Genomic DNA, 13,198 nt, shown 5'->3' with positions numbered 1-13,198 from the left:
TGATGCTTCTCATCTTTCTCCGTTCCTGTCTGTCTGTCCCTGTCTATCCCTCTCTCTGACTCTCTCTCTGTTTCTGAAAAAAAAAAAAAAGGAATAGGAAAGTTGACCTTGCAGTCTGAGCTGTATTCAAAAATATCACCATGTTCATGAGCCTTGAACCTCAGAATGGCAGCCACGGAGAAGTGAATGGGGATGGGTTAGGTGCTTAGAAGAAGAACTGTGCATTGTGGGTAGTAAGTCCTAGAATAGAGGACTGGAGGTCATGTTTGGTCCTGCTATGGAGACATTACAGGAGACAGGAAAGCTTAGGCTGGGTTCCAGTGGGGTGTTTCTAGCTCTGAGGGTCTGTCTTTGTGTGTGGAAGAAGAATGATACTGGACAAGGAGAATTAGGAAGGCTTTTGACGTTTATCCCTAAAACAGAAAGAAAGGGTGGCTATTCTCTAGGTTGTCCACAGCATGATCATATTCAGTCCTGGGCCACGCAGAAGGGTCTTATGTCTGCTCCTTTTGTAAAATGACAAGAAGGCATAGATTTCCCACCTACTGGGTGCCTTGCCTCTCCTTCATCTGATTCCAAGCTATTTTCCTGAGGCTTGTTTTAAAGTTGGTTAAAAAGTTTTAGATTATTTGTTTTAAAATCCCTGAAACTGGTGAATGTTGTTAGTAGCTGATAAGTCAAAATAGTTAGCAGGGACCAAGTGACTGAAGGGAAGAAAGAAAAATGAGTTCTGGCTTGGTACGTGAGATGACACTGCTCTGATTGGGTTAATTCCTTTTAGACGTGGCATACCTATACGAGTCTTTAAATGAAAAGCAAGGCGTGACACAGGACTCCTTTGGTAAGTGAGATCACAGCAGGGGACTGTTGATTGTGACAAGGAAGCATCTTTGCTAGGATGTCTTGCCTGAAGCAGCGGTGCTTGACCCCTGACCGCTCCTTGTACTGCTTTTGTGCTTACAGAAGCTAATAAAGAAAACGTGTTCCATGTGACCAAAGATACCTCAGGTGCAGGGCGGGGTGATGAGCCCCATGTCCTTCCGTCGTCACCTACCACTCAGGTGTGCTTTGAGGAACCACAGCCATCAACATCGAAGTCGGACCTCTTCCCGTTGGCCTCTACCTCTTCCATAGAGCCCCCTATAGGGCGAGCACCACCCTCCAGCTCTGGTGAGACGGGTTCTGGGTGGTAGCTGTGTTGCTCTCTGTTCACTAATTTTTTTTTTTTGACAGAATCAGAGAGAGGGTTAGATAGGGATAGATAGACAGGAAGGGAGAAAGATGAGAAGCATCAGTTCTTCGTTGCAGCACCTTAGTTGTTCATTGATTGCTTTCTCATATGTGCCTTGACCAGGGGGCTATAGCAGAGTGAGTGACCCCTTGCTCAAGCTAGCGACCATGGGGTCATGTCTATGATCCCACTCTCAAGCCAGCAACCTCGGGATTTCGAACTTGGGTCCGCTATGTCCCAGGCTGACATTCTATCCACTGTGCCACCACCTGGTCAGGCTGTTCACTAATCTTGACCTATGTTTTTATGACACAGATAAGCCACTAAGGAATTCAGAGCTGGCATCAGGCTCTCAGCAGAAAGATTTCTGTATAATAAATATTCTTGTTACAGACCCAGGAGAAATGCTAAGGATCAGAGGCTATGGTACAATGGTACTTTTCATAGTTTATTGGGAGATAATTCACATACCATAAAATCACCAGGCAACCACTGATCTGCTTTCTGTGTCTATGGATATGCTTGTTTAGACATATCATATAAATGGAATCCTACATTATGTGGTCTTTTGTGTCTAGCTTCTTTCAAGATTCATCTACAGTAGCATGTTACTTCAAAATAGTTTTAGATATTTTGGTCCTTACAAAGCATGAATACTTTACCTTCCTCGCTGTTTACTAGAAAGAAATTCAGACTAGGTGCCATATGATATAAACATTGCCTTGTAGTGTTATTAGCAACAGAATATATGTGTACATTTATTTCTGAAATTGGGTCATATTATATGTATTAATATTTTTAATTTCTTAGCTGTTCTTCTGTTTTTTTCCCAGATTATGAGCAGAATTACCTTTTCAAATTTAAAAAAGCCTTTTTGATATTTTGATTTGAGGAGAATTAACCCTAACCCTAATTTTGATTTTCTATAATCAGGAAAAATGGTATGTTTCCTGTTTATTAAGCTCTGTGATATTCTTCAGTAATGTTTTAATAGCATTCTTCACCTAGTTTTGGGATTTTTATTTTTTTGCGAGAGAGAGACAGATGGGAAGGGAGAGAAATGAAAAGCATCAACTCATAGTTGTGGCACTTTAGTTCTTTGGTTGCTTCTTATAGGATAGTTATTTATTCCTAGAATGCTTGTCCTCTCATTCTTACATTATAGACTAGTCTTCAGATTTTTTTTTTAAACTTTTTTTTTTTTTAGATTTTATTTATTCATTATAGAGAGGGGAGAGAGAGAGAGAAGGGGGGAGGAGCAGGAAGCATCAACTCCCATATGTGCCTTGACCAGGCAAGCCCAGGGTTTTGAACCGGCAACCTCAGCGTTTCCAGGTTGACGCTTTATCCACTGCGCCACCACAGGTCAGGCCATCTTCAGATTTTTTACTGATACAGACCCTCTTAAATTTCAGTGAGGATGATAAGATGTGAGAAACAGAAAAACTGGCTCCCAGAACAAAGTCCAGGGGTGCACAGCCTACCACAGACTTATCAGCTCAAGATGTTACCTGTTGGCCCTGGCCGGTTGGCTCAGTGGTAGAGCGTTGGCCTGGCATGCAGAAGTCCCGGGTTCGATTCCCGGCCAGGGCACACAGGAGAAGCGCCCATCTGCTTCTCCACCCTCCCCCTCTCCTTCCTCTCTGTCTCTCTCTTCCCCTCCTGCAGCCGAGGCTCCATTGGAGCAAAGATGGCTCGGGCCCTGGGGATGGCTTGGCTCCTTGGCCTCTGCCCCAGGCGCTAGAGTGGCTCTGGTCGCGACAGAGCGACGCCCCGGAGGGGCAGAGCATTGCTCCCTGGTGGGCAGAGCGTCGCCCCTGATGGGCGTGCCGGGTGGATCCCGGTTGGGCGCATGCGAGAGTCTATCTGACTGTCTTTCCCCGTTTCCAGCTTCAGAAAAATACAAAAAAAAAAAAAAAAAAAAAAGATGTTACCTGTTTATCACACATTGCCTCATTGTCCTCTTGCTTTTCATCTTGTGGTTTCAAGATAGCTGCCAGTATTCCAGCCACCACAACCACTCTCAAAGGCAGGACCAGCAGAGCCTCCACATCACTGATAATCAGAGAAATGCAAGCCAAAACCACAATGAGATATCACCTCACACCTGTTAGGATGCCTATCATCAAAAAGATGAGAGAGAACACACTGGTGAGGATGTAGAAAAAAGGGAACCGTTGTGCACTGGTAGTGAGTTTATAAACTGGAATAGGCACTATGGAAAACAGTGTGAGGTTCCTCAAAAAAATTGGAACTACATCTATCATATGACCCAGCTATCCCTTTTCTGAGTATATATCTGAAGGAAGTGAAGTCACATCTCAAAGAGATACCTAAACTCCTATGTTCACTGCAGTATTATTTATAATAGCCAAGGTATGGAAATAGCCTAAGTGTTCATTAATGCATTCATGTATTACTTGTATAATATTAAGAAATTAAAGCATAAGCCCTGGCCGGTTGGCTCAGCGGTAGAGCGTCGGCCTAGTGTGCGGAGGACCCGGGTTCGATTCCCGGCCAGGGCACACAGGAGAAGCGCCCATTTGCTTCTCCACCCCTCCGCCGCGCTTTCCTCTCTGTCTCTCTCTTCCCCTCCCGCAGCCAAGGCTCCATTGGAGCAAAGATGGCCCGGGCGCTGGGGATGGCTCTGTGGCCTCTACCTCAGGCGCTAGAGTGGCTCTGGTTGCAACATGGCGACGCCCAGGATGGGCAGAGCATCGCCCCCCTGGTGGGCAGAGCATCGCCCCCTGGTGGGCGTGCCGGGTGTATCCCGGTCGAGCGCATGCGGGAGTCTGTCTGACTGTCTCTCCCTGTTTACAGCTTCAGGAAAAAAAAAAAAAAAATTAAAGCATAAACAAATATTAGGTTGAACAAGTTGTTCAGATGGAAACTTAGCTACCGTTGTATAAACTTGGGGAAATTTTTCTGTCTGCACACCTAAGTGTATACATACTAACAAAAACACAGGTAATAGGGCCAGGGTGCCTACTAAATGTGAGGTAGGGTGCTAAGTGCTTTTGTAAGTTTTAAGTTAATTCTAACTATGCGCATCATAATCGTCATTCTAGAGTGAGAAGCCCAACAGAGCATAGAAAGCCCTTGAAACCATAGCAGGAATGAGACCCAAAGCCAGGAGTCAGCCCAGGAAGCTTCCTCTTTTCTTCCCTTAGTATACAAGATAATTTGTTCCTAAAACAATTATAAGTTTTTTTTCTTTTGGCTATGATAGGCTAAAAAATTTTTTCTTTTAAAGTAACATCATTTGAATGTTACAGACTAGATACATATTATAATGCAGTAACATAAATGAGATCTTTATTAAGGTAGAAATTATTGGAAAGTTTTTTACCTTTCTGTCAAATCCATTTTGATTTATAACTATACTTGCTTATGAAGACCAGTGCTTTCTGCCTGACCGGGCGGTGGTATAGTGGATAGAGTGTTGGACTGGGACGTGGAGGACCCATGTTCGAGACCCTGAGGTTGCCATTTTGGGTGTGGGCTCATATGGTTTGAGCAAAGCTTAGCAGCTTGGACCCAAGATCGCTGGCTTGAGCAAGAGCTTACTCAGTCTGCTGAAGGCCCACGGTCAAGGCACATATGAGAAAACAATCAATGAACAACTAAGGTGTCGCAACGAAAAACTGATGATGGATGCTTCTCATCTCTTTGTTCTTGCCTGTCTGTCCCTATCTGTCTTTCTCTGTTTCTGTAAAAAACAAACAAACCAGTACTTTCCCTGGAAATCACCCATTCTCCCTGTCTCCCTTTGTCACCCTTGTAAAACAGTTCACACTCCATGTCCACCTGTATGGTCTTCATCTTTTTTCTTTTTTCCCATTGATTTGAGAGAGATGGTGGAGGAAGGGAGAGAGGCAAGTATCAATTTATTGTTCCACTTAGTTGTGTACTCATTGATTGCTTCTCATATGTGCCATGACCAGGGGTTGAACCCGTGACCTCTGGGGTACAGGGTCAAACTTTATCTGTTGAGCCACCCGGCCAGGGCCTGGTCTTCATCTTGCAGTGAGGCCTGCAGTACCCTCTTCCTGAAAGGTCTGTACGTGAACTGTGTCAGGTGTGTTACATGGTGACTAATGTGGGATTGGCTCTGATTAGACTGAATGTTCAAGGCTCATCCCAATCACAGACATTGGTGCATTTTTCCTTGTGAATGTGCTGCGTGCCCCCAGCTCCACCGAGCATAGCAGTGGGCACAAAGCATTTCAGAAATGAGTTGAGTGGATGAGTATTTCTAAGGAGCGTATATACCATATTTCCCCATGTATAAGACCATATTTTTTCCAAAAATTTGGGGTCGAAAAACTGGGTGCATCTTATACAGTGGTTGCATTTCCCACTTTTTCATGTTTGTTTTTGTGCTTATTGTTGAAGATAGTGATTTGTCATCAGACACAGGTGAGGAAAAGCTAATGGATGGGGGTTTTGACAGTGATGAGTTGTATGAATTTTATGATGAATGAAACTTGAGTTCAATAACTTTATGTAATACATTATTTTTCAAATTTCGGGCCCCAAAATTAAGGTGCGTCTTAAACATGGGAGCATCTTTTTTTTTTTTTTTTGTATTTTTCTGAAGCTGGAAACGGGGAGAGATAGTCAGATAGACTCCCGCAAGCGCCCGACCGGGATCCACCCGGCACGCCCACCAGGGGCGATGCTCTGCCCACCAGGGGGCGATGCTCTGCCCCTCTGGGGCATCGCTCTGCTGCGACCAGAGCCACTCTAGCGCCTGGGGCAGAGGCCAAGGAGCCATCCCCAGCGCCCGGGCCATCTTTGCTCCAATGGAGCCTCGGCTGCGGGAGGGGAAGAGAGAGACAGAGAAGAAGGAGGGGGGGGGTGGAGAAGCAAATGGGCACTTCTCCTATGTGCCCTGGCTGGGAATCGAACCCGGGTCCCCCGCACACCAGGCTGACGCTCTACCGCTGAGCCAACCAGCCAGGGCCACATGGGAGCATCTTATACATGGGGAAATACGGTGTGTGTGTATATATGTGTGTGTGTGTGTATGTGTGTGCGTGCGTATATATATATATATATATATATATATATATATATATATATCAGGGCTACCGGAAAGTTCTGTCCGTTTCTATCATAACAAGTTTTGACATGCAAGCACGTTTATTTGGCGCATGTGTGCCTCTCTATTTTTATCACTTAATGTATACATACTGATGTAGCAAATTAAGTAAAACAAAGTTGGTTCACGTTAGTCTTATGTGTGAAGCCATAGTGTACCCGTGGCTACTGATAAAGTTCATTTACGCCACTGTATTTGATATGAATTTCAACAATGAAGAAATGCTACAGAAGCATGTAGAAATTTATTGAAAGTGTTTGGTGAAGGTACAGTTTCTGATAGGACATGCAGAAGATAGTTTGAAAAATTCGAAACAGGTGATTTCGACCTTTCTGATAAGCCACGTTCTGGGCAACCATCTTTGATCGGTGACGATGTTGTTAAGACCATGTTGGAACAAGATCCTTTTCTGACAACATCGGAGATCGCAGAAAGGCTTAATTCAGCTCAGCAAACCATTTCGGACCGTATTTGGAAGATAGGATTGGTGTGGAAATATTCAAGATGGGTGCCACATGAATTAAGTCAGAAGAATTTGGATGATCGAATCGTCATATGCACATCTCTGCTTGCTCGGAACAAAATCGAGCCCTTCTTGAACCGGATTAGAACTGGGGATGAAAAGTAGATTACCTACGAAAACATCGTAAGGAAAAGGGCATATTGTGAACCTGGAAAACCTAGCCCTTCTACCTCTAAACCAAATTTGACTCTGAATAAGAGAATGTTGTGTATATGGTGGGACATTCGAGGACCAATGCATTATGAGCTTTTCAAACCAAATGAAAAGTTCAATTCAGAGAAGTATTGTCAGCAACTGGATAATTTAAAGACAGCAGTCCAAGAAAAGAGGCCGGCGATGTTCAAGAGGAAGAAGATCATACTGCATCATGATAATGCCAGGCCACATGCTGCTTTGGGGACTTGTCACAAAATTGCAGAACTAGGCTGGGAAATTCTGTCGCATCCACCATATTCCCCGGACTTAGCACCCTCCGACTATCACTTGTTTTTGTCCTTAAAAAATTTTTTGAAGGGCAAAATATTCAAAAATGAAGACGATGTCAAACAAGCACTGGTTCCATTTTTTGCATCAAAAGATAAAACATTCTGACCTGTGGTGGCACAGTGGATAAAGCGTCGACCTGGAAATGCTGAGGTTGCTGGTTCAAAACCCTGGGCTTACCTGGTCAAGGCACATATGGGAGTTGATGCTTCCAGCTCCTCCCCCCTTCTCTCTCTCTGTCTCTCTCTCCTCTCTCTCCCTTTCTGTCTCTCTCTCTCCTCTCTAAAAATGAATAAATAAATAAAAAATTAAAATACTTTAAAAAAGGGTATCAAAAGATAAAACATTTTTCAAAAATGGGATATACAAACTGCCCTCACACTGGCAAGAAATCATGAATAATAATGGCAATTATATTATTTAATAAAGTTTATTGACAGTTTAGCCCTGGCCGGTTGGCTCAGTGGTAGAGCGTCGGCCTGGTGTGCAGGAGTCCCGGGTTTGATTCCTGGCCAGGGCACACAGGAGAGGTGCCCATCTGCTTCTCCACCCCTCACCCTCTCCTTCCTCTCTGTCTCTCTCTTCCCCTCCTGCAGCCAGGGCTCGGGAGTTGAGCGGAGTTGGCCCGGACGCTGAGGATGGCAGGCGCTAGAATGGCTCTGGTTGCAACAGAGCGGTGCCACAGATGGGCAGAGCATCGTCCCCTGGTGGGCATGCTGGGTGGATCCCAGTTGGGCACATGCAGGAATCTGTCTGACTGCCTCTCCGTTTCCAACTTCAGAAAAAAATAAAAAATAAAAATAAAAAAGTTTATTGACAGTAAGAAAAATTTGTATTTTGTTTTAATCCAAAAATGGACAGAACTTTTGCGTAGACTGTATATTTGTGTTTGGAGCGAGAGACAGAGAGAGAGAGAGAGAGAGATATTGATTTGTTGTTCCACTTATTTATGCACTCATAGGTTGATATTTGTATATGACCTGACAGAGGGTTGAACCCAGAATCTTGGCTTATTGGGACAACACTCTAACCAACTGAGCTACCTGTCCAGGGCACATAACATTCTTATCATGGCATCTTGGACTCTATGCCTGGTTTGAATCAGTGGCGTTTCAACTCCCATTCTCTTGCCTTCTCAGTTGGATGGATCAGAACCTCTTGTTTTTCTCTCTCACAGCTGCCAGAAGTGTTGAGTTCTCCCTGAAAGTGTGTGGGCCACCTGTGACAAGCAATGAAACCTCCAGCATCCCTTCAGCTGTCCCCAGCAGAGAAGGAGCATTCTTTTCTCCATCCAAACCACAGGATCAGGAGGGTCTGGAACCCATTAAGAAGAGATTGAGAGAAGGTTCGAGTCTTGCGATATTCTGTGCCTTGGCCCTCTGACTGCCATGGAGCCCTGGTGGGCCTGTCCCATCTGCCCCCCATGGAGCCTCAGCTTTCACAGAAGCACAAGGATGTATCTCAGACTGACATCTGTAGTTCCTCAGTAGTTTCCAAATGAAATTCAGGGTCCTTTCTTTCCTGCTTAGCATCAGAAGATGCTCTTGGTCTGGAAATGTTGCATCCAAAAAAAATTTATTTATTTTTTTGACAGAGGGAGAGTCAGAGAAAGGGATAGACAGGGACAGACAGACAGGAACGGAGAGATAAGAAGCATCAATCATTAGTTTTTTGTTGCGCATTGCAACACCTTAATTGTTCATTGATTGCTTTCTCATACGTGCCTTGACCGCGGGCCTTCAGCAGACCGAGTAACCCCTTGCTCGAGCCAGTGACCTTGGGCTCAAGCTGTTGAGCTTTTGCTCAAACCAGATGAGCCTGCGCTCAAACTGGAGACCTCGGGGTCTCGAACCTGAGTCTTTCGCATCCCAGTCCGACGCTCTATCCCCTGCACCACTGCCCAGTTATGCTGCATCCAAAATTATATCTCTGTCCTGACACAAGTAATTCTTAAGAATATGTTATCTCTAAGATAGTCTGTACCTCCATATTAAGGATCATTTAGAGAAAAATCTGTACTTTAAAATACAAAGTTAAGAGTGTAAAAAATATCTGGGAATATTGTTGCAGGACAAGAGCTGTAATGTACATCAGGCCTAAGAGCAGCTCACAGATTGGACAGCAGCATAGGAAGTGTCCATAAGGTAGGACTTCAGGGAAAGAGCTGATTATCTGATATAACTGATTAGCTTGGGGAGAAATCTGCAACAAATAGGTAAAAAATAAACAACTGTCAAAATTAAGCCATTTTTAACCCCAGTGAAGATGAAAAGTTATAGAAGAAAACTTAATGATAATTTATTGTTTGGCTCAGCAGTAAATATGTCAGCAAATAACCTACATACAATATATTGAGCCAAAAATTGTGTTGCAGGAAATTGGGAAGGGGCCCAGGGTACAGAATCTTTCTGTACTTTAGTAGATGTCAGAAAGTGAGTCTAAAATCAACCTAAACATAGCATTACAATTCAGAAGCACAAGGTCCACATGAGGGGAAACAGCTAAGACACAGGAAAGCAGTTTCCTTGGAGGAGGTAGGCTGAAGGTGAGAGGCTGGGCAGGAGGCCACTGCTTGTTTACTTTTAGGCTTTTTAACTGTGTTTATTTTATGAAAAATGTTATGATTAGCAATACCTGAGCATTCTAGAAAAAAACAACAGAAGAAAAAAGAATGTTCTAAAAGCTCCTGGTAATGTCTGAGAATCTAAACTTCTCAGCAGTCTCCTATGTATATAAGTCATGGTTTTTGTTTGTTGAAATAAAAATGGTATTAGACACAACTACTATTTGATATCTGGCCTTTATCTCCTTCTTCTGGCTTAAAACAACATAATTTATTCACTCATAGTTCTAGAGGCCAGAAGTCTGAAATCAAGGTGTCAGCAGGGCAGTGCTCCCTCTGGAGGCTCGGAGGGAAACTTCATCCCTTGATTCTTCCAGCTCCTGGTGGCTGTTAGCATTCCTTGGTTTGTGGCTGCATTACTCCAACCTTAGCTTCTGTGGCCTTTATCTCTTAACCATGTCTCCTGATGTCTTTTTTATGTCGTTAACTATTCTTCTAAGTCAAAACTTCCACGTATTGGAATATGAGACTTAGGGCTTTGTTAAAAATGCCCTTAAAATATTGATGAGGACTGTTCTGTCTGCAGGTTGAGACTTCATAAAACAAACAACAAAACAAAAGATTGAGCATCTCTTTCTTCCTTGGTTGTACGGTCACATGTCCCTTTCTTTTGCAGACAAGGAGCCTGACCAGAACCTGCATTTGTTGATCACAGACCAGTGTAGAGATACCCACAGTGCCCTCGAGGAGGTCAGAGCTGCAGCTGAGAAGCCCGACAAGATGGAGGAGACTCTCACATGCATCATCTGCCAGGATCTGTTGCATGACTGTGTGAGGTGTGCACACACTGGGAAGCTGAGGGCTGTGGATGAAGCAAGCCTCTGGGTCACTTTTGGGGTTGAGTCTGCTATTGTTACTATTGCCATTTTACTTGAATGGCTGACAAGCTAAAAACCTGGCCCCAGTGACTGAGGCTACAGAAGAACCCACTAGACTGATGTGGCCTTGGTTTACATGGTCATGTCTAAACTAAGTGCCTAGTCCTCCTCAGACATAGATCAGGTGAAGTTAAGGAAAAGTATTAGTTAACATAGAATGAATGTCCCAGAATGTAGGTCCCAGAAGTGGCTTTGGGAGAACCCTCTCTTCTTGCTTTTCTCTGGAAAGAGTTAGAGCCTATCGAGTTTCAGCCTAAATGCAGACCTTTTATACTTGCTGTCTCTGTTCCTCATATACCTGAAGTGACAGTGTGCTCTCTGGACCTCCTGGAATACACAATTGCCACATGACTTCTACTTTCTTTTAGTTAACTAAGGCTGAGTTAAAGTAGCTTAGATTGAATGCTGTGTTTTCATGTGGGGACTGTTTCTTAAGTGGGATGTGGGAGTTGGGCCACATTCCCAGAAGTTAGCCAAGGATGCAGATGCTGCCAGCTGTGGGCACCACACAGAAGGACAGGCTCCATGCCCTACTGAGGCAAAAGCCTTGGGGCTGGTGGTTTTCTTGCTTTTCTGTTTTGTTACCAACCCTCACCCTAGGCAAGACTACATCCTCCTCTGCAGAAAGAGGCTTGTGCTCCAGGCAGACCATTCCCCATGTACCCTGGAGCCTGGGGGCTGCTGTGCCTGGGTGGGCAGACACTTCTGCATGTGCTCTGCGGGACGTCTGAAGACCTGTTCCTGTTCCCTCAGCCTGCAGCCCTGCCTGCACACCTTCTGTGCGGCCTGCTACTCAGGCTGGATGGAGCGTTCCACTCTATGCCCCACGTGCCGCTGCCCTGTCGAGCGGATCTGTAAAAATCACATCCTCAACAACCTGGTGGAGGCGTACCTTCTCCAGCACCCAGGCAAGTGGGACAGCTGCCAAGATCCTAGAGACCAAAGTTTGTCCCTAGGGGGGCCTGCCCACCAGTAGAGCTGTGTCCTTTAAATTTCAGACAAGAACCGGAGTGAGGAAGATTTGCGGAGCATGGCTGCCAGGAACAAGATCACTCAGGACATGCTGCAGCCCAAAGTCAGAAGGTCTTTCTCGGACGAAGAGGGCAGTTCGGAGGACCTATTGGATCTGTCAGATGTGGACAGCGAGTCCTCAGATATTAGGTGAGCCTGCACCATTTTTTTTTTTCAGTTTATTGAGATGTAATTGACATGCAGCACTATGTAAATTAAGGTATGTGGCATGATTTGACATGTCGTGAGGTGATTTCCATAATAACCAATATTGCTGACTTCTAATCACATACCTTGACTCACTGGCTGTGACGATCATTATTTAACATGTTCCTTGTCCCACCCAAGCACACATATTTTCTTTAGCTTATTTAGTGATTAGGTGGTACTACAGCGTCAGTTCTAATAGCCATTTGTTAGGGTATTGCTGCAGAAAAGACGCTCCCTGGCTGAGAGGGTACAGTTTTGGGAAACTGTATTTAGTCTGCTGTAGAATGCTGAGGCTCCTGATTCAGAAGTCCAGCATCTGAATTTTTTTGTGTGTGACAGGGACAGAGAGAGACAGAGAGAGGGACAGATAGGAACAGACAGACAGGAGAGGAGAGAGAGGAGAAGCATCAATTCTTCGTTGTGGCACCTTAGTTGTTCATTGATTGCTTTCTCATATGTGCCTTGACCGTGGGGCTACAGCAGACCGAGTGACCCCTTGCTTAAACCAGATGAGCCTGCACTCAAGTGGGCAACCTCGGGGTATTGAACCTGGGTCCTCTGCATCCCAGTCCAATGCTCTAGTCACTGCGCCGCCGCCTGGTCAGGCCAGCATCTGAATTTTAACTCAAGGCTGTAATATTTAAAAAGACAGCAAACCCCCCAATTTTTTTTCGTCTTTTTTTTTTAAGTAGGAGGTGGGGAGACAGATGTACTCTCACATGTTTCCCAATCAGGATCCACCCAGCAACCCCCATCTGGAGCCAATGCTTGGACCAGCCGAGCTATCTTTAGTGCTATGGGCCAACACTCAAACCACTAGAGCCCCTGGCTGCAAGAGGGGAAGGGAGATAGAAGGGGAGAAGGAGTAGAAGAGAAGCAGATGGTTGCTTCTGATGTGTACCCTGACTGGGAATTTAACCCAGGATGTTCGCATGCCAGGCTGACGCTCTGTCCACTCAGCCAACCAGCCAGGATTGTGTCTTTATTTCTTTTCACAAAATGTCTCAAATGACAGTCAAGCAAACAGAAAACGAAATCATCTTATTTATCCATCTGGCCATTTATATATGTGTCATGCACACTTCTTTAACAAAGTAAGATGGATTGTACTTATAAATGAGTGTTTTTATAAAGA

General features: G+C 44.7%; 1 protein-coding gene and 1 non-coding gene across 7 annotated transcripts in view; both read left to right on the top strand.

Annotated features, from left to right (window-relative positions):
• Positions 1 to 13,198, top strand: part of CHFR (checkpoint with forkhead and ring finger domains) — a 36,335-nt gene that overhangs the window by 11,199 nt on the left and 11,938 nt on the right. For 4 of the 6 annotated variants that reach the window (XR_010749395.1, XM_066371266.1, XM_066371267.1 and 1 more), the window contains exons 4-9: positions 782 to 841; positions 964 to 1,170; positions 8,519 to 8,686; positions 10,581 to 10,740; positions 11,596 to 11,750; positions 11,841 to 12,003. Coding sequence is in view for 5 of the 6 variants with exons in the window: in XM_066371266.1 (XP_066227363.1) it covers positions 782 to 841; positions 964 to 1,170; positions 8,519 to 8,686; positions 10,581 to 10,740; positions 11,596 to 11,750; positions 11,841 to 12,003 (913 nt within the window). In the remaining variant the exon portion in view is untranslated. The remainder of the gene's footprint in view (positions 1 to 781; positions 842 to 963; positions 1,171 to 8,518; positions 8,687 to 10,580; positions 10,741 to 11,595; positions 11,751 to 11,840; positions 12,004 to 13,198) is intronic. The other 2 variants (XM_066371270.1, XM_066371271.1) reach the window with 2 other exon arrangements.
• Positions 3,681 to 3,756, top strand: TRNAT-AGU (transfer RNA threonine (anticodon AGU)). The gene has a single exon. It is a non-coding gene; the product is annotated as a tRNA-Thr (tRNA).

The sequence above is a fragment of the Saccopteryx leptura genome, chromosome 2 (assembly GCF_036850995.1).
Source record: "Saccopteryx leptura isolate mSacLep1 chromosome 2, mSacLep1_pri_phased_curated, whole genome shotgun sequence".
Classification (NCBI taxonomy): domain Eukaryota; kingdom Metazoa; phylum Chordata; class Mammalia; order Chiroptera; family Emballonuridae; genus Saccopteryx; species Saccopteryx leptura.
This window is presented reverse-complemented; position numbering and strand designations above follow the sequence as displayed.